Source organism: Aspergillus candidus (genome assembly GCF_002847045.1).
Source record: "Aspergillus candidus strain CBS 102.13 unplaced genomic scaffold BDW47scaffold_13, whole genome shotgun sequence".
Classification (NCBI taxonomy): Eukaryota; Fungi; Ascomycota; class Eurotiomycetes; order Eurotiales; family Aspergillaceae; genus Aspergillus; species Aspergillus candidus.
Window position 1 is genome coordinate 316,565 of NW_020194018.1, and position 19,658 is coordinate 336,222.

Sequence of the window (19,658 nt, forward strand, 5' to 3'; positions counted from 1 at the left end):
ATCCACTATAACGTGTAGGACATACATGCATCAATCAATGGATGAAAGAATGAATGAATGAATTCATTAATTAAGCCTGATTGCCCCGCTTCTTTCTTGGCTGGATTCTCTTCTCTCTCTCTTTTCTTCTCTTTTCTCTCTGTCCTTTCTGTTCTTTCTTGGTTTCTTTCTTGATTGGATTTCTCTCGATCCTCTTGTTGCAACGTGTTGTGGTATTGACGCCTATACAACTTCCAACCCAACAGCAGTTTCAGGATACAAAAAGGACTAAAAAGACTAAAAAACCCAGACTCACCGCATCGACTCCATCTATCCAACTCTTACTTCTTTCTTCAATTGATCATCCTGGAGGGGGCAGCAGAGAGTCCGCCCGTATCCGCTCCGAACCAAATCTTTCTCTTTCTCTCTTTCTTTCCTCCTATTCTTCTTCTCTCCCTCTCCCTCCCTCTCTCTCTCTCTCTCTTTCTCTCCCAACCACAAAGAGGGGTCGACCTGATTTTCCTGAATTTAAACCAACGCCACTTCCTCATCCTTTTTTTTTTCTTTTCTTTTTTTTTGATTGATTGTCTTTCTTCTTTTATTCTGCCCTATTAATTTTATTATCCTTCCTTATGCCTACGTTAGGAGGTCTGTTGAAAAAACGGCGGACCAAGGATTCGCAGTCCCTCTCCAAAGAGTTGGAAGCCGGTTCCTCCCCTCCCCCCGCGGCGACGTCACCAAACCATCCCCAATCTCCGCCGCAATCTTCGAACCAACAACCGACTTCCTCTCCTCAACAATCACAGCCATCCCATCCCACCTCCAACCACCCCGCTCAACCAGCTGCCCCCATGCAATCCGCCGCGCCCTTGTCCCCTTCGCCCGCCCACCAGAGCCCGGCGCTGCAGCCCCAGTCTCAGCACGCCAACGCCAATGCCAATGCCGCCAGCATCCAGAATATCATCCACCCCTCGCACCAGACTTCCCATCCCGCCAGCGCCCACCAGCAGACCCCCGCCGGTGCTCAGGGGCAGAATGCCCCGCAGCAGCAGACCGCCCGCTCCACCAAGGGGAAATACTCCCTCGAGGACTTTACCCTGCAGCGCACCCTGGGCACCGGGAGCTTCGGTCGGGTCCACCTGGTGCAGTCCAAGCACAACCATCGCTTCTATGCGATCAAGGTGCTGAAGAAGGCCCAAGTGGTCAAGATGAAGCAGATCGAACATACCAATGACGAACGTCGCATGCTCAGTCGCGTCCGACACCCGTTCCTCGTTACCCTGTGGGGCACCTGGCAGGATGCTCGCAATCTCTACATGGTCATGGATTTCGTCGAGGGTGGTGAACTCTTCAGTCTGTTGCGCAAATCGCAAGTGAGTCCCCTGCTCCACCCCTCATCGTCCGAAACATCCCTAACTCGAATGGCGAACAAAATTAGCGCTTCCCCAACCCCGTGGCCAAGTTCTACGCCGCCGAGGTCACCCTCGCGCTGGATTACCTCCACTCGCAGCAGATCATCTACCGCGATCTCAAACCGGAGAATCTTCTCCTCGATCGACATGGTCACCTGAAGATCACCGACTTTGGCTTCGCCAAAGAGGTGCCCGATATCACCTGGACGCTCTGCGGTACCCCCGATTATCTGGCCCCCGAGGTCGTCTCGTCCAAGGGATACAACAAATCAGTGGACTGGTGAGTGTTGGACCTCGTGAACACAAAAAGTCAATCAGAAGGAACCCCTCACTGATGCCTCGCCAGGTGGTCCTTGGGCATCCTGATCTTTGAAATGCTGTGCGGGTTCACCCCGTTCTGGGACAGCGGGTCCCCCGTCAAGATCTACGAGAATATCCTGCGCGGCCGGGTAAAATACCCGCCCTACCTGAACCCCGACGCGGTCGACCTGCTCTCGCAGCTCATCACCGCCGACCTAACCAAGCGGTTGGGAAACCTGCACGGCGGGTCTGAGGATATCAAGACGCACCCGTGGTTTGCCGAGGTGACCTGGGATCGGCTGGCCCGGAAGGACATCGACGCTCCCTACGTGCCGCCCATCCGGGGCGGTCAGGGTGATGCCAGCCAGTATGACCGATATCCAGAGGAGACTGAATCATATGGTCACTCGGGTGAAGATGCGTATGTTTTTCTCATTCTTCTTTGTTCTCTTCTTTCTCATGCTGATAATCACTAGACACGGCCATTTGTTCCCCGACTTCTAACCACGTACTACGAGTGACGACGTATAGAACGAGGTTGCGGTCTACACGGCAGTTTCAAATGACTTTCATTATCTTCTGTTTCTATTCTTCCCCTTTCTCGCACCGGATGGCGCATGCTTCACCGTTTTCTCGCCTAGCCGGACTACGTTCTAGCGCCCTCCCGGGCGTTGGTCCCTACGAGACCTGTCTGGTCGTATCCTCCTGACTGGTGGATACGTGGTCTTGCTTGGTTGTCTTTTGATCGCTGGCCGATTCGATGCGGAGGGTGCCTTTTGGAGCTCCCGCGCGGATGGATGACTTTGGATTGTCCGGCGTGATGGCATCATATTATTTAAGTATGCCATATTTATTTATTTCTTGTTCTTTTTCTCATCACTCTAAACTTTATATGGATTGAGGAATTGACTGGGTGGGCTTTCCTGGAATGGGCTTTCTTGGAGTGAGCTTTTATGGATTAAGGTCTTGTAATGGATTGATTCCCTTGGGACAGTCCAGTCTACCGGATTGTTAGGAAACCGTCCGTGTCCATGTGATCGTCTCGTTACCTGTATAATGAACCTAGGTTTTGTTTTAATCTCTCAATTGAATAAAGGCGATCTTAGATGCATCACTCAGTTGGGAAACGTAGACCGAAGATCCACCATATCGTACATCACCACTCTGCCACATCCAACAACCGGCCAGAATTATACATCGACATATAAAAAAACATAACAAAATTCATGACAGAATCTATTCCCAAACAAAAAAAAAACACCATTCATCTCCAACACAGACCAATACTCAACACAGACACAGACACAAATACAGCAAAGAGAACCCAATCAAAGAAAGAAGAAAGGGTCTACTGATCATTCGGCGCCACAGCAAGCGAGTTCATAGCGATGGTGTTCTCCTGGCCACCCAGACGCTTGCTCTCGTGCGCAACACGGCCGATGTAAGCCTTGCTGACGGCGTTCCACGTGGCGATGTACTTTTCCATGCATTGCGACAGGCAGGTTTCTTCTTTCGGGGAGACGGAGGAGCCGGGGCTGGGGATGCAGGCGTCGTAGCAGTGTTCGTTGATTTTCTATCATTATTGATTATTAGTGAGGATTCTATAGGGATTGGACTGATTGAATGGGATTGGGGAGGGAGTAGTACTCCGATCAGACTCCGGGCGTTGGCCATGGCGGCCTCTTGCTGCAGTTGCAGTTTGATGGTGTTTTTAACCTCCTGCGGGTTGTTGTTGGGGGTGCTGGAGCTGGAGCCGAAGAGAGCCATTTTGATGGTGGTGTTGGGGTGTGTGAGTTGATTGAATCGAAGTGGAGGTTGTTGTAGAGTGGTGTAGGTAGTAGTATGTGATGTAAAAGAGAAAGATCTGAAGTTCGGCGGTGAGTGTGGCTGCTTCCAGCTCCGACTGCGCCACACCCGCGATGTGGACACTTGGATGGATCGAGGGAACCATTCGATTATCTCTCTCTTGTTTACTGCTGCATTGCCTTTCTCTCTTTTCTTTCTCTTCACTTCTTGACTTGGCTTTTCTCTTCTCGTGACTTCGTTTCTCTTACTCCTTATCATTCAATCCAACTGTATATCCCTCTTTCACTTTCATTTTGTTTACCTTTATCTTCCTCCCCCCCGCTATACTTCCGAGGCAGACAAGCTGTCCATTCTAGTCCGATAATCCGATTACGTCGCAGCTGATCTGTCCTGATTTTCGTCCTCTCCGACTCTACCTCCTGGAATACAGCTCACGCTTGTTTCTCTCAAAATGCTGCTTCCGCGGCTTTCGACCCTCCTGGGCCTGGCCGGTCTGGCCTCCATCCCAGCGGCCTCCGCCTACGACGGCGACGACAACATCAAGAGCATTCCGGTGGGTGCAGCTGTTATTACATATTGCTCCTTGCCTATTGCTTGTCATCCACTAACCATAATTTAGCTCCGCACTCACAGTCTCTCTCCGGTGGGTCCCTCCCAAACTCTCCCCCAACCCCAGCCTATGACGCAGTCAATTGACCCAATCCCAGCCCTACCTGGATTCAGACTTCCAAAGCCGCTGGTTCGATTTTGGTGGTGACACGGTAATCCGCGCCGACAAGTATGTTCCACCGCAGGCCCCGGCCCCGGCCCCTACCGCCTCGAGACCCTACCGCAGGTCGTACTGACCAGTCCAGATATGTTCGTCTCACGGCCGATCGTCCGTCGCAACAGGGGTGGATTTTCTCGCGCGTCCCGCTCACCGCGACCAATTGGGAGGTGAGTAGCGCGAGAACGACCGGCTGGACAGGATAAAGTGCTGACGGGTTGCAGATCGAGGTCGAGTTCAATATCCATGGCGAGGGAAATCTGCACGGTGACGGGTTTGCCATGTGGCTCACCAAGCAGCGCGCGACGCAGGGCCCCGTCTTTGGGTCCGCGGATAACTTTGAAGGTCTGGGTATCTTCTTCGACACGTACAAGAATAACCGCCCCGGCACGTCCTTCCCCTACGTAATGGCCATGATGGGCGATGGCAAGTCGAGCTACGACCAGGCGCACGATGGCAAGTCCAACGAGCTGGCTGGGTGTTCCGTACGTTCTCATCATTTCCCTCTCGAAATAAATCAAACCACATACTAAACAAACTGAAGGCCCGTGGTCTGCGCGGCGCCTCCGTCCCCACCAAAGCGCGCCTCACCTACTTCCAGGACAAGTCCCTCACGCTCGACCTGCAGTACAAGGCCGAAAACACCTGGACCAACTGCTTCACGCTGACCGCGCCCGAAACCAACATCGCCATCCCCTCCGTCGCCTACCTGGGCTTCTCCGGCGAGACCGGCGAGCTCAGCGACAACCACGACATCATCTCCGTCAAGTCGCAGAACCTATACAGCCTCGGCGGCGGCAGCGCGGGCTCCAGCCGCGGTTCGTCATCCTCCTCGGGGAAGAGTGACCGCAGCAAGAGCAGCAGCAAGTCAACCAAGTCGGCTAGCAGTGGCGGTACCTGGGCTGGATTCTTCTTCAAGACTATCTTGGTGCTCTTCGCTATTGCTGGTGCTTATGTGGGCTTCACTATCTGGCGGTCTAAGCAGAGATATTCCCGGTTTTGAGCGGTGAAGTGATGGGATAGTTGAGTGCGGGATGATGAATATATACCACCAAAAAAGAAAACAGAAAACAGACAAGCGTCTCTGTCCATCTTATCTATCTATCATTCTTCTTTTTTTACCTTGTTCGTTGATATTCCATTTGCGTTGTTGCATAGCTGTGTTTGATTGCGTATTGGGCTGTTTAAAATAGTCTTATCCGTTGGCTCTGTGATGCCCGGTGGACTTTCTAAAGGGGACAATGAGGAAGCAGTATATAATTCGGTTGGAGATAACCTGTGTTCAATCCGAATGCCGGATAATACCAGTAATACCTAGTATGATCATAATCGACCGCAACAAACAAAGTATAAGCAAGGGTATCTATACGCCAAAACGCAATCCGCAAAACATAAAAGCAGGGAAGGAGAGGAGAAGAGGCTAAGACTGTCCGCGCATCTCCCCCCACAGCTCATCCACGATCTGGAATACCTCCGTCACGCTGCGCATCACCGCTTCGTCGATCCCCAGCACTCCATACCGCTGCTGGATCTTATCCGGATGCCACCGCACACGCTCCGCCTTGAGCGTAGCCACCAGCAGTTCGCGAGAATCTACCCCCCCGGCATCCACCCCAGTCGGCACCGGTGCATGGCGCATGAACTCCTCGACCGCCTCGCGACAGACATCCCTCCTCTTCCCAGACTCAACCGGCCAAAACAGTAAATTGCGCAGCTTAGTCGCCTCCCCTCCTGCCCCCTCCTTATCGCCCTTCGCAGAATCAGCCCCAACATCCGCAACAGCACGATCCACCTCCCCCCAGGACCCCAAATACCTCCTCCAGACGACCCCCCAAGCCCTCCCCCTCTTCCTCTCCCTCCCCCTCGCCAAACTCTCCTCCACAGCCCTCTCAAACCCATCCCTCTCCTCCTGTCCCCGCCGCCTCTTCTGCCCCTCCCTCTCCTCCCGAATCCTCCTCGCCTTCTCCCCCCTCAGCCTCTCCTGCTCCTCAACCATCCCCTCCCTCGTCCTCTCCCACATCCTAGCCCTCACGTAAGCAGCATACTCCTCCTCATCCATCTGCTCCAGCTCCCCATCCGGGCCCCGCGTCTGCGGCACCGAGTACGTGTGTATCGGCTGCCCGTACACAGTCTCCCAGTATGCGGCGCCCTCGTCGTCGCCCAGCGCGTCGAACAGCGATTCGCGGAATGCGGCACCTGGTGATAACCGGCTGCTGGTGGTGTAGACTGAATCTGGCGATGGAGAGCGTGGATGGGTGTGTTTGGAGCGTTTTGCGCGGTGCGCGCGGTGTCGCGCGTGCTTTTCTTCTTCTGAGGAGGTGCGTGGGTGGGTGCGGCGGCTGCTGGTGCTGCTTTTGAAGCGGAACTTTTTGGGCCGGGCGGTGGGGTGGGTGGAATCTTTTTCGGAGACTGCGGGGTCAGGGTCTTGGGGTGGTGTTGCTGTGTCCATTCTTGCGGAGTTGGGGGTGCTGTGATGTGATGAGTGGAGTTGAGATGGAGAGTGTGTAAGTGGGAAGACAAAGATGTGGGTGAATTCGAGTGATGATATTCTTATCTTATCTGATCATCGCAATTCCCTCTTTGGGAGAATGTGGCCCGTGCTCGTCGCCCCAAAGTTTCTCGTCTCATCGCCGCATCATCTCCGTCCTCTTGATCTCTCTTGTCTCTCCTCACGAGCACCACATCAACCACAACCATGGCCCTCGTATCCTACTCCGACTCAGACGCCTCCGACTCCGAACCTGAAACGACCCCCAAACCCACCCTCCCAGCAGCAGTCGCCCCCAAAAGCACAAGCACCAAAAACCCCCCTCCCTCCATCGTCGACCGCAGCAACCCGCGCAAAATCCGCGTCGCCCTCCCAGAGATCAAACCCGAGCCCACCGGCGAAGGGGACGATGGACCCGCGCGCAAGAAGCCCCGAACTGGCGGTGGCGGGGGTGCTTTCTCGGGATTTAATTCCCTGCTGCCTGCTCCGAAGAAGAATGTCGCGAATGAGAAGAAGGCGCCTGCTGCAAGGAAACCGTTTAGCTTGAAGACGGGTGCGACGGTGGGGTTCGATCGGGGTGCTGATGCGGAGATGAGGAATGATCAGGCTTTCGATAGTTTAGGCGGTGGTGGAGGTGATGAGGATATACCTCGGGCGGGCAGTTTGCGGGAAGATGAGGACAAGGGCGGTGCTGGGGCGACTCCGGGGCCGGATGCGGATGGACTGAATATGAAGAAGCCGGAGGAGGTCAAGTTGAAGGGGAATCCGATGATGTTTAAGCCGTTGTCTGTTGGGAGGGCGCAGCCGAAGAAGAAGAAGAAGCCTGCTTCGCCGGCACCGCCGCTTCCTGCTGGTGACGCCGTCAAAGGGCTTGCTTCTGCGGCGGCGGCACAGCCTGCGAGCGAGCAGACTCCCCCTGTCGAGGCGAAACCAGCTGCCCCGCAGAAACCCAAAGTCAGCCTCTTCTCCCTAGGCTCGTCAGACACCTCTTCCTCCGCTACAACCGCCCCCAGTTACCAGACCTACGGGACATCCTACGAACCGCTCGTCTACAGCGCAACCCCAGACGCACCCGCAGCCGGCCCTGCGCCCGCCACAGAAGCCCAGTCCGCCGCGGAAGGCTCCGCATCGTCAGGAACACCACAGCAAACACTGGACAACATCGCAGACGACCTCAACCTCTCGCGCGCCCAGCGTCGCCACCTCTTCGGCCGCAACGCCGACTCCGCCAAGGCGCAGGTGTTGCATTTCAACACAGACCGCGAGTACGTCGCCAACCAGGAGATGTCGCACGCCGAGCTCGCTGCGCAGCAGCATAACCCTGTCCGCGCTATCGCGCCCGGAAAGCACTCCCTGCAGCAGCTAGTCAATGCGGCGAGCTCTCAGAAGGAGGCCTTGGAGGAGAGCTTTGCAGCTGGGAAGAGGAACAAGCAGGAGGCGGGGTCGAAGTATGGGTGGTCGTAACTTCTTTTTCTCTTTTTCTTCCCTCATGTTTTCATTCTCTATTTTGGATACCATACTTGTGTGCTTGTGTAACTTATTTGCATCGCGTGGTTCACTTTCTCTACTAATCAGAGCGTCAATAAATGATTCGTTTTATGAAATTCTAGTAATGCAAGCATACGCTTTTAGTAGTTACAACAACAATCAAAAAGAAACATGTAAACAAACAAAAGAACCCCCCAATCTAATACATCCAAACACCAAACCATAATAATAAAATCAAGAAGAAACATCCACAACCTCCGCAAACCACTGCTTCAACGCAGTCGCCAAAACAGCCGGCAGCTCACGAACATCCCGCACAACAAGATAATAAGGGAACGGGAATCCCTCCAGATACCGCTTCATCTTCAGCTTCATCTCGCCAGTGCCGCTCTCCTCATCCGGCTCGAAGCTCGCCTGGCTCAGATCCAAGATCGAGCTGCCCTTCACAGCATCGACAATGATAAACACAATCATGATCCGCTCCTCCTGCGCCTGCCGCACCAGTCTCCGAATCGTATCGTGGTCCTCGCAGATACCATCCGAGATCACCAGCTCCAGCTGCCACAGGTCGGCGTTGCCCGCACCAGGCGACTGCTTCCAGCGGGCCTCGCGGAACAGCGCGATCGAGTCCGCGATGAGCTTGCGCACGTTCGTCCCCGTCTGCTGGTAGCTGAAGTGCTGGAAGACCTGCGAGCCTGCGTCTGCGGAGAAAGGCTGGCCGAATTCGTGCGCGACGCGCACGTGGTCTTCGCTGCCGAAGCCGAGGACGCAAAGGTCGCCTGCTTCGAGCATGCTGAGGGATTTGGCGACGAGCGCGAGGGTCTCGAAGGCGAGCTGGCCGCTGCCGCTTTCGAGCATGGATTTGCTGTCGTCGACGGCGAGCATGATCTGGTAGTTGCGCTTGGAGGGGATCGAGCGGCGCATCCAGATCTTGTCGCGTTTGTATTGCGACGCGATGTAGGGGATGATGCGCTTGATGTTGAGGCGCTTGCCGGTGCGGAAGTCGCCGCGGAGTTTGGTGGCCATTGTTGGGGCGAGGATGAGGCGCAGTTGTTCGGTTAGCGAGAGGGAGAGCGCGTTGGTGGCGGACTCGTAGTGCGACCAGAGGCGTTGGGCTTCGTCGCGGGGGGTGAGCGGGGGGAGGGTCGAGGAGAGGTGGATGGCTGCTAGGTGGGCGTCGACTGCGTCGATCTCGTCGTTCGCGTCGGTCTGGTTGGGCCCGTCGGTTGTACGCTCTTGCGTGTCGGTGTTGCCTGGGATGAACGCGCCTTGGCCTTCGGTGGGGGGGCCGTCTTGTCCCAGTTGCATGTCGTCGTCTTCGAGCATGTTGGCTGGGGGGTCTTGGCCTTCCTCTGTGACGTCGGGCATGGGCTCGTTGTCGCCGGGCTTGATGTCCGACTCTACGCCCTTGTTTTGGTCGAGTGCTTGGGCCTGCTCTTCGTTGGCTTGGCCGAGGGCTTGGGTGTCGGGCACGTCGTCTTGGTCCGCGAGATGCTCGAAGTCGGCGTCGGCCATGTCGGCGTCTTCTCCCAGGGGCTGCTCCGTCTCTCCGTCTTCCTGCTGAGAGGCCTCCTTGATCTCCTTCTGCCGACGGTGCCATTCTTCGAGGACGTCGCCGAGTTTCTTGAACGCCTGCAGCTGGGGATCCTCTGGTTTGGAGTCCTCGCCGCCACCGGCGTCTCGGTGCCGTTCGTTTTCTTCTCCGTCTTTCGAGGCACCGGTCTGTTCTTCCTTCTCGGCGGTCTGATCGGTTGATCCCTGCTCCTGCTGCGCGTTGCCCGAGGAGCCCTTTTCTTGGTTCTGGTCTTGGTCCGCGCCCAGGCCGGCGTTCACGGCTTCGCTTGGCGCCACTTCTTCTCCAGCCATTTCGTTTTCGTCTTGCTGTGTGAGGAAGTCGTCTTGCTGGGCCTCTTCGGGCTCCTCTTCGCCCTGCTCCTTCGTGTCTTCTTCGCCTCCTTCCGCCTCACCCTCGTCGGGGAGGTCCTCCCCATTCTCGTTCTCGTCCATTTCCTGGTCCTCGCCGGGCGCTTCCGCGACTTCTCCTTCCGGGTCTTCGAGATTGTCAACTTCCTGCTCGTTCTCAGGAGCGCCAGTATCGGGGAGATCGTCGTCGAGGCCATCGTCGAAGTCATCGTCACTGTCGCCGGCTCCGTCATCCCCTTTTTCGTCTCCGTCGAGCTGCATCTCCTCTGGGAGATCCAGTGCTTCCTCCTCCTTCGCGTGGGGATCAGTGACATCCATGTCTTCGCGGCCAACAGCCTCGCCCTCTTCCTCTGGAGCTTCTTCGTCCTCCTCGACTTCGCTTTCCTGCTCCTCGTTCTCGTCTTCCTCGCCGTTCTCGTCCTTCTTGGCTTCTTTCTCGTTTTGCGCGGCCGTTTGCTCATCGGTCTCCGACGCGCCCTTGCCTTGTTCGTTCTCCGTCTCCTTCTGCTCTTCGTCGTGACCACCGTCCCACATCTTTTCGTCCACGGCGGAAGCATCAAGCTCACCAACACTACCAGTCTCCTCGTCAATATCGTTGTCCTCCTCTTCGCCGTCTTCATCCTTGTCATCCCCTTCTTCTTCTTCTTTGCGTTCGCCATCCTCCCCGCGCAGATCTTCCTGATCCATGTTGACGGCGTCCTTCGAGTCGTCCATTTCACCATCCTGCTCGGTATTCTCCTCCTGGGCAAGTTCCGTCAAGTCTTCGTCTTCGCCAACGTCCTTGCTGATATCTTCTGCTCCCTCTCCAGCCCCCAGACCAGTGCCACCTTCGAGCTTCCCTGCGTTGCCCTCTTCCGTGGACTCCTCCTGAGGGGTACAGAAGCCCTCGGACGCTACTTGGATGAACGACTTGGAAAGGATGTACGACATCTTGCAGGTCTCGCGGTGGACCGTCAGGAAACGATCCACGATATCCTTGCAGATGCTGTGGTACTTGCTCATGATGGGTAGCAGACTGGCAACAAGTGTAATAGCCAAGGGGATGCCAGCCTCGGAGTCCGAAGTAAGTTGCAGCTTATCCAGAACGGCTTCGAGCGAGGTAATAATCTCAGACAGATGCGCAGCCTTGATAGCCCTGGTGAAGAACTCGTCGCTGCGAGCCAGGGAGCCAGTGGATGCCAGAGAATTTGGCACTTCCTTTAGCTTTTGAAGGCTGATGAGAATCTTGTCGACTGTCGTGAGCAGAGTGGACTCGAATTCTTCAATTGCCAAAGGACTATGGTCCTTTGCGCCCTCCGCTGCTGAAACTTGGGCATTCGTCCAGGGAACGATCTGGTCGAGGACGAAAGACAGATCGGGGCGCGACTCGGCCGTTTGCGTGACATATGTCTTGAGTTCAGTAAAGGAGGACAGAGAAGTTTCCAAAACCTCCTTGTGCAGACGCGATGCAATTCCGTGGGGAAGTTCTGGGAGACCTTCAAGGGATGATCTGAGACCGTTGAACTTCGATTTCCATTCCTGCAGGCCTCTTGAGACATCAGACGAATCGATTCCGGAGAAATTGCTATGCAGTTGCACAGTAGTAGCCGCCAAGCCAAGTATAGGCGTCAGCCACAGAACTGCTGCCCTCACATCTTCTTTGTTCTCAGAAAAGCCCTCGCTTGTCCTGGAGACTGAAGCCGGTCCAGCGGACCACAGATTGGTGATTTTGGACAGAAGCGCGCGGAGAGACCCTAAGTTGGCGAATGCCGGGGAAATGGTAGCCCTCTGCTTCCTAAGTAGGAACAAAAGCTGCTCAAAGGACCCGGCACTTCTCGAGATTTCCACATTGCTGAGTTCCTCGCAGTAATCATGCGCCGCCTGACGGACACGAGGCAGAATGTCCAGAATCCTGTGGAAGTAGAGGTCGGAGTTCTTCGCCAGAGGGAAGCCTGCGCTTTCAGTGCCAAAGGTTGCGCTTGAGGCAAGCACTTGGGCCACAGTTGCTTGTGTTTCCATCAGGGAGGTGCTGGCATTCCGCTTGATACCCATCTCAGCCAACTGCCGCAGAATGTCCGCGTAGAAACGTCGCTTCTGGACCTTCATGTGCTGGACATCGTCCTTGTTGTCTTCGGTTAGGGTCTTCGGGGTCTGCGTCTTGAACTCCTGGATCGATTCGATGAAATATTTGGCGAAGCCATCCATATCTTCCGACATATCGAACTCGGTCGGAATCGATACGTACATCTGCTTCATGTTGCTGGCGGTTCCATCGGGATCTCTGAATCGAGGTGCTCGGTTTGCCCAAATCCCGTCTTGTCTTTGGCACATCGCAAGTGCTTCTGGGAAACTCGTGGATGGCAGGGCGAGGCCGGTAGCAGCGAGAGTTGGCTCTTCGTTGCCCTCGGGCATATCCTGCTCCAGGGTCTGCTGAGCTGGCTGCGCCAGGATCTCTCGATACTTCCGGACCAACTTGAACAGTTTGTGATGGGATCGACGAGCACTCTCCCGGAGGATAACAATGTTCGTATCCTTCCAACTAGCCAGCTGGATTTGCTCCTTGATATCCTTCTCCAGGGCTGTTCTCCTTTCGCTCAAGATCTTGTGGATCGGAGGCTCGAATTGTCGGTAATGCTCGATGAAGTTGTCCAATGCAGAGCAAACCTGTCCCAGCGACGGGAAGTCTTGCACATACAGATGAAGCAGGGCCCGGAAGTTCTTGACCAGCTGCAAACGCGAGCTGTACTGACCCAAGCTTGTCGACTTGAAGAACTGCTCCAAGGTAGAGACGACCTCTCGAATGTGGTCACCCAGTTCTTCGCCAGATTCTGCAATCTGGATGGGAGCTGCGATGATTGCTTCGTACGCAATGAACCACCACGAGCTGACATCTTGGTCGCACTTTTCTTTCTCCAAATCCAGGAGTCTCGCCCATGTTGACAGCTCGACTCTTCGCCAGCTAATGATCAGAGCCGTGATTTCATCGTATTGGGTTATAGCCGAAAACTCTCTGCTTGCAACAAGCTGCCATTCGTGGACAAGAGAATGGAGCTTTTCGACCTTGGTGAGGAACTTCGCGATCGGCTCAGCGTGCTTGAATTGGAGAATTTCCTGGCAGCATTGTATGACATCCGCAAGCACCGCATGCTCCGGCCAAGTCTGCTGGATCTGGGTGAATCGCGCATGTGTCGCCAACGTCAAAGAAACCAGCCTCTTGGCCTCGCCAAGGTTTGCGTCGGTATAGAAGTTGTAGTTCGCTTTCTTGTCCGATCCTCTGTCCAAAGTACCCTCTAATAGAAGCAAGATACCAGGAACATGCTCCTTGGGATGTACCCGCGAAGCGAGAGAGCTGTCCTCGGACCAAATCGACCCAAGGAGTAAAGCAGACTGCTTGACGTATGCCGAAAGCACGGCTTCCTGGTCTTGGGATTGGAAGAGCTTTGCATGTAACGAGGCAATTCGGACAGTGATATCCCTGGTGTTGATATGACTCGGCTTCTCTTCTTCCTCGGCCGTGTTTTCGTCATATGTAGGGAAGAGCTCTTTCAGCTCGTTCTCATCAACCTCCTCGTTGTCTTCCCAAGAACCCTTATAATGGTACAGGTTCGACTTTTGTGCCTCCATCTCCTGATCCTCGCGCAACTTGGCTTTCCACAACACGTGGAACTGCCCGAATAACCGGCGAAGTGCCTCCCGCCCAGCCGCAGTGTGAAGAATGCCTGGATCAGCATTTTGGGCGACGTGCAACGAGGAAAGTTCATGGAACCACAAAGTTGTCGCCCACTTCGGACTAGTCTCCGCTTTCTGTGCATAGAAAGCCGAAATTGGGTGAGAGAGCCCACCAAGGAATGGTGTGCTCTTACTAATAGCTTGCACAAGGTGGCTCTCGTTTGGCGCCTGGTGTTGGTTTGCAGACAGGGAAAGACCCAAGTCCAGTAGTTGAAGGAAACGGACGACGGGCACGGTTATATCATCGTAAGAACGGTAATGAGCAGTCAAACGTTGCGTCAGTTGGCGGATATTGTCACGGACCAGATTAACCGTTCGCTGGGCTTCGGAAAGGTCCGCCTCGGTCGGGTTGATGAGGCCGTCAGAGCATCGATCAAGGACAGATTTGAGCAGGTTAGAGAATTCGCCTTGCAACAAATTAATCTCAGACGTCTGCGGCCGAGTAATTGAAGACGGCGGGGGAGCTGATCCTAAGTCGCGCAGCTCTTCTTGGACAATTCGGTGGCGCGCGTTGGAAGATTGGCCCGAGAACCCGACCTCAAATGAAGAAATGGCATCGGCCTTCTCAGTCAGTTCCACCGTACGCTGGGAGTGGCGTTGTTTTTGGACGACCAAGCTCAAAGACGGATCAAAAGGCTTGTCGGGGACGAACAACCGCAGGAGAATGACAGCCAGTTGGATTACAGCAGCACCGATCTTTCCATCAACGCCATCTTCTTGCGAGTCTGTCGTCAAGGACTGAATAAGATTGGGAAGTGCTCTTTGCGCATAGTCTTTGAAGTAGTGATCAGTTGGCAGACTCTTTTCCAAGCGAATCTCAAACGAAGGACCGTTGTATGAGCCGTTTTCTTCGACTGCTTGGAAAACATTCGAGATCTGAACCAAGGACTGAGGCTCCAAGAACTCGCCGTGCGCCGACAGTAGCCCCTTAGCGAGTCTCGTCAGCACTTGTCGGAGAACATTCATTTGGTTCATGGAGATCTCGCGGGAAGTCAAAGCAACAGCCTTGGAGAGAACCCGTTTCTCTATCTCCAATGAAGCCATCTGACCCAGGCTCGTATTATCTACGAGCTTAAGCTTTCCAAGCAATGACAAAGACATAGTACCAGTGACTGCGGCACCGATCATCGATGAGTTGGCTGATCCTGCAAACAACGCAAGTCTGTGAAGCATGCCAGGGACTTGACTCTTCAACTTTGACAAATCTAATGGCCGCGCAGGACGCATAGCCAATAGCGGAAGAATGGACCGAATGGTCTCGTCCTCATTTTGTGCTTCAACGAGAGAAGAGATGTCATGGTATTGACACAGAGCTTCGAAATCACTTGTAAAATATGGATCCTCGGCTGAGACTGATCGTTGCACGACACTCTTCAGCTCCGCAACCGTCTGGCTGAGGGCCTCGACAAGTTGCCCTTCGTCGGCACCATCCATAAGGATAGACCGCTGAGCTTCAATCAGAGAGTTACGGACCTTGCTCAGTTGAGACAAGTCAAGGTGCGTCTTGGTGGCGACTCCTGTGAACTCAGATGCAGCCTTCTCCAGGTCCAGCACAGAAGCTAACTGGTCGTGGGTCGCAGGGGTTGCTGGTCTCCAGGACTCCCAAAGGCGCTGCATACTGAGACCCGTCTTCAAAGCCCAGTTTTCTTGGAATCGGCTAAGCCCTTGAGACAAGGAAAGAGCCAATGGCTTCAGGGAGTCCCAGGAATCGAAAGAAGTACACAGCTCCCGCCCCGTTTGGAGATAAATCTGAAACTCACCCTCATCGACTACGTGAGACGTAGAAACCCGGAAGACATCTGCACAGTAATTCACGACCACACGAAGAGCATGGACGATATGGGGCGCCTGTAGATCTTCATACCCAAGCCTCTGGATGAAATCATATAGTGCTTGTCCGCAGTCGGAAAGGAAAAAGCCGACTGGTTGTGTTGCGTCTTTCATCAGGGATGGTATCCGTCCTGATGCCAAAGATCTCTCCAAACGACTCATCTGGCTCGGCTTCAGAAGCTTCCCCGACTCGTCTGCCTGGAGCAAGCCCTGCTTTAAACGGTGCAAATCAAGTTTAACTTCCTGCAAGTGCGCCAGAGAGATTATCGAAGTCACGGGTACATGATTGCACAGGACAGCAATCAGGGGTTCATTCACTAGAGGATGGATTGGTTGTGATGGTCCCTGGAGGGCGAAAGAGGCGCCACTCAATTGAATTTCAGCCTTGGTGCTCTCAAGGGGTTTCCATGACGTATTGTCCTGCACAACGGATACGAATCGATGCAGAAGTGACAATAGCGACTCTTCAGTCATTTCAGGGAAGTATTGCACGAAAAACTGGGTCGATCGCTGAAGATATGCCAGGTCTGTAACGGAGAGATGGTCAAAGCACACTTCAAGAAGAAGCCTTGAGCGGTCTTCGGCAGCCATGGACGAATTGAGATTCCACACTGTCCGGAGGCGGTATAGGAACGATTGGCAAGTGTAGGAAGGCATGACAGCGCTAGTCATGGAGTCATTTTCTTGAGACAAGAAGCAAATCTCAACACATCGATTCCGCATCGCGCGGGACAGCTCCCCATGGCGAGGATCCACAGTGAGAAACAGCCTGAAGTTCGGGTGGGGAGTTATAATTCGAGCTGATCCATCCTCAGTGCGCTGTTCGTTGAGGATGAGATCACCGTTTGGTTCAGCCAGGGAGTTCAATCGATCAAGAACAGACGGATTGCACAAATTCGCATTATCCAGGACAACCCAATGGCCATGTTGGACAGCTTGAGTCAAAACACCTTCTGTCCACTCAAAGCCAACCCGCATCGCATGCGATTGTTTCGATACTTCTGATAATGCCTGTGCGCGTCTAAGGAGATCTTCAAGCTCTTTCCCGGCGAAAGACTGGCACAGAGATGTAAGCATTGAACACACTGTGTCCAATGATACATCCGGGTTCTGTAAACCTTCGTGGAGCTCAAGGAAACCGGTGATTTCGTCCAGGGATTTGTCTGGTGAGTAGAACGAGAGGATATATCGACTAAGGAACAAAGAGATCTCCCGAACAAGGCTCGACACCTCTCTTCGGTAGTCAATCTGTTCAAAGCCACCGATAAGATCCATGGTATCAGTGTCGGCGCTTAGAGCAAGTTCGACTAAATGAGCACCATTGACAGCAGCAAGCTTTCTGATGAGGGTTGTCTTTCCACAACCGGACGGCCCAACGAGGATGCTCGGCCATGCCTGCTCTATGCACAGCATCAAAGACTCAAGAGTGGGAAGATCCGCTGGAAGTATCCTCATCTGGGGTTCTGGAATTTGCTGGATGAGGGTATCTCTCTGCATCACCCCTAAGCCAACCTGCATGTATTCTGGAGTGAGGTTGTGATAGTAGCTCTTGGCGAGGTTCGGGGTATCGTTGAAAACTTGGTTATACAACTGCGAGACCAGTTCTCGATCTTCGGCAGTCCTGAAACGCTGAGAGATGATGACATCGAGGAAATTGTTCGTGGATATCTGCAAGTCTCCACGGTCTGCGAGTTGAAGCCACCTTTGGATGTCTCGCAAGTTGACCTCCCAAGGGCCACCTACAAGACCTAATCGGCGCTCCTTTGTAATGGCTGTGTTCAGCAGAGAAACAAACCTGACTAGTCGGTCCGTCTGCAGCGTCGGGCTACCAGGGAAAAGTTTTGCGCATATTTTCTTCAAGTCAGTATCGGTAAACGCGTCAGCATACACAACAGTGAACCGGTTGACAAATGACGCAGGAAGTCCTTTCCTGCCACCACCTTGATGATGCGGGTTCTGCGCGGCAAAAAGAACGAAGTTAGGGTGTCTATGGAAGGTCTGGTCAAGTTCGGCAACGTAAACCGTTTGACGATGATCCAAACAAGCGTTCAAGCCCTCAAGGACCGATTGAGATGCTAAGTTCATTTCGTCCAAGAGAACCCAGTCACCCCGCTGCATAGCTTGCAGGAATGGAGCATCCCGCCAGGTAAACTGGCCCACGTCGCCACCTTCTACAGGGACATCCGAACCAAACAAATCTGTAAGATCAGTCTGTTCTGAAAGGTTAATACGGGTTAGTGGCTTTCCAAGAGCTCTAGCGAGAGCGGTGACCAAGGTAGTTTTCCCAACACCGGGGCTACCTTCCATGAGGATCGGCTTAGGTAGCTGCAGGCCACGGGCAATCCTGACTGTATTTGCAACAGTGGTAGGCGCATCCATGATAAATTCAGGGTCTGGCTTTGCGCCACCATTGATGGCAAGGCTAAAGGGGCCCACACGTAGAGAGCCATCTTGAGTGTCGATATTTGTCTTCTGGAGATAAATGCTTGCAGCATCCACATCGAAGAGCTCGCGCAACTTGTCTAAACAGCGTCTTCGATTACCTTCAAGGTTGTCGAGGGCGGTGGCAAGCATCGCAGCCGGATTGGCACCCAGAGTGTCTATGAACACCATAGCGGCACCTTGTACGACCGAGAAAAGAGGATCCGCACTTTGGCATTTGTTCACAAAGTCAACCCAGGCAAGAAGATCACGAATGGACAGCGACGTAGTGGTCGAGTTCTGGAACGTCCACTTGAACCACTTAGCAAATTGTAGCATCGACTTGGGGATCTGTTCCGATGACAACTGAATTTTGATTTGAAGGATCGGCAAGATGTCATCATCTTCCGAGAGTTGAGGGGCCCAAATCTCAGTCATTCGATTCCGAAGAGCTGCCGAAAGTTCGCGTTTGCCATAATCTCCTCCGGGGTTCATGGTGGACAGAAATTGGAACCCCTTATCGGCAACAACCATAGAATCGATGGGACCCTTTTCTGCGAGAAGGATCGATCTGTGAGGCTCGAGAACACTGTTGAGTCTTTCAAGTACAGAGTCGTCTGCAAGAGAGATCTCGTCCAGAAGGAAAAATTGTCCGGTTTTCATGGCAGTTATCAGACTACCATCGGACCATTCAAAGAGAGCATTAAGGCGGGCGAAGTTCGCCTCGATTCTCTGGATGAGGCCAGGCTCAATACCTTGCAACTTTTCCGGGCCTATGGCGGCCAATGCTTGTTTGAGCTCTTCGGGAGACTTCGACGCAACATCCTCCTCGAGCACTGCTTGGACATCGGTGAGTAATTGACTTTCAATGGCTGCCCTGTTTCTGATAGGCCGTTGAGCTCCGATGAGATCGCCTGTCTCCAAGTTCACGTGGGCATTGACAATCAATAGGTGCTTCTTATAGGCCTCTGCGACAGCTTGGCAAAGTTGGGTCTTGCCGCAACCGGTTTCTCCGACAAGGAGGACAGGCTCGTTGTTCTCGATAGCAGCTGACACCAAGATGAAAAGCCTCCTCATTGCCTTCGTCCAAACAACTCCGGGGGCTAGACTCATGAGAAGGGGTGCGCGCTTTTCTAGTTCAGAGGTGCTGTAAATGACATCTTCATCGATGCGTACTCTCATGACTTCTTCGATGACCCCTTTCACCGCCGCCCTCTCCTGTGGGTTCCGAACTCGCTCTGCTAGTAGCATGAAGCCGTTTACCGCCAATTGTTCGCGATCATCTGCTTCGCGAAGCGCCCATCGAAAGAGGTCACGCAGGGTAGCAAAGCTATTCTTCTGTTCAAAGAGTCTGTTCGCTTGGCGCAGGAGCGAGAGCTTTCGATAAACAGACACAATTCTGGCACAGAAAGAGGGTGCAATTTGAGATCGTTCCTTCAAGATGAATTCTAATTCACTCTCCGGGATATCATCGAAGTGTAGCTCAAGGAAACGGTTTCGGAAAGCACGGGACAAGACTTTTCGACCACCATACAGA

General features: G+C 53.8%; 5 protein-coding genes across 5 annotated transcripts; 3 read left to right on the plus strand and 2 right to left on the minus strand.

Moving 5' to 3' along the window:
- Positions 1–54: 54 nt before the first annotated feature.
- pkaC (cAMP-dependent protein kinase catalytic subunit pkaC) lies at positions 55–2,270 on the plus strand. The gene is made up of 4 exons (XM_024818090.1): positions 55–1,352; positions 1,418–1,671; positions 1,738–2,112; positions 2,168–2,270. Exons 1-4 carry the CDS (start codon positions 612–614, stop codon positions 2,193–2,195), a joined length of 1,398 nt encoding a protein of 465 aa, XP_024673528.1. The 5' UTR covers positions 55–611; the 3' UTR covers positions 2,196–2,270.
- A 704-nt stretch (positions 2,271–2,974) lies between these two features.
- tim13 (protein translocase subunit TIM13) lies at positions 2,975–3,522 on the minus strand. Its single transcript, XM_024818107.1, has 2 exons — positions 3,339–3,522; positions 2,975–3,264 (listed from the first exon to the last, which is right to left on the minus strand). The coding sequence occupies exons 1-2, from the start codon at positions 3,456–3,458 to the stop codon at positions 3,040–3,042; spliced, it is 345 nt and encodes a 114-aa protein (XP_024673529.1). The 5' UTR covers positions 3,459–3,522; the 3' UTR covers positions 2,975–3,039.
- Positions 3,523–3,659: 137 nt separating this feature from the next.
- On the plus strand, positions 3,660–5,548 carry BDW47DRAFT_103184 (legume-like lectin family protein). Its single transcript, XM_024812016.1, has 6 exons — positions 3,660–4,050; positions 4,117–4,140; positions 4,205–4,275; positions 4,352–4,433; positions 4,488–4,748; positions 4,808–5,548. Exons 1-6 carry the CDS (start codon positions 3,949–3,951, stop codon positions 5,264–5,266), a joined length of 999 nt encoding a protein of 332 aa, XP_024673530.1. The 5' UTR covers positions 3,660–3,948; the 3' UTR covers positions 5,267–5,548.
- Positions 5,549–5,683: 135 nt separating this feature from the next.
- Positions 5,684–6,712, minus strand: BDW47DRAFT_124511 (uncharacterized protein; the record flags this gene model as incomplete). Its single annotated transcript, XM_024816271.1, has 1 exon — positions 5,684–6,712. One exon carries the CDS (start codon positions 6,710–6,712, stop codon positions 5,684–5,686), a length of 1,029 nt encoding a protein of 342 aa, XP_024673531.1.
- A 227-nt stretch (positions 6,713–6,939) lies between these two features.
- Positions 6,940–8,306, plus strand: BDW47DRAFT_103188 (PRCC domain-containing protein). The gene has a single exon (XM_024812017.1). It carries the CDS (start codon positions 6,959–6,961, stop codon positions 8,213–8,215), a length of 1,257 nt encoding a protein of 418 aa, XP_024673532.1. The 5' UTR covers positions 6,940–6,958; the 3' UTR covers positions 8,216–8,306.
- The last annotated feature ends 11,352 nt before the right edge of the window (positions 8,307–19,658 follow it).

Coding starts and splice junctions, on each gene's coding strand:
- tim13 (XM_024818107.1), bottom strand. CDS start 3,458: ATGGCTCTCTTCGGCTCCAGCTCCAGCACCCCCAACAACAACCCGCAG. Junction 3,265..3,338: donor ACGCCCGGAGTCTGATCGGA/GTACTACTCCCT, acceptor CAATAATGATAG/AAAATCAACGAACACTGCTA.
- BDW47DRAFT_103184 (XM_024812016.1), top strand. CDS start 3,949: ATGCTGCTTCCGCGGCTTTCGACCCTCCTGGGCCTGGCCGGTCTGGCC. Junction 4,051..4,116: donor ACAACATCAAGAGCATTCCG/GTGGGTGCAGCT, acceptor ACCATAATTTAG/CTCCGCACTCACAGTCTCTC. Junction 4,434..4,487: donor TCACCGCGACCAATTGGGAG/GTGAGTAGCGCG, acceptor GACGGGTTGCAG/ATCGAGGTCGAGTTCAATAT.
- pkaC (XM_024818090.1), top strand. CDS start 612: ATGCCTACGTTAGGAGGTCTGTTGAAAAAACGGCGGACCAAGGATTCG. Junction 1,353..1,417: donor GTCTGTTGCGCAAATCGCAA/GTGAGTCCCCTG, acceptor GAACAAAATTAG/CGCTTCCCCAACCCCGTGGC. Junction 1,672..1,737: donor TACAACAAATCAGTGGACTG/GTGAGTGTTGGA, acceptor ATGCCTCGCCAG/GTGGTCCTTGGGCATCCTGA.
- BDW47DRAFT_103188 (XM_024812017.1), top strand. CDS start 6,959: ATGGCCCTCGTATCCTACTCCGACTCAGACGCCTCCGACTCCGAACCT.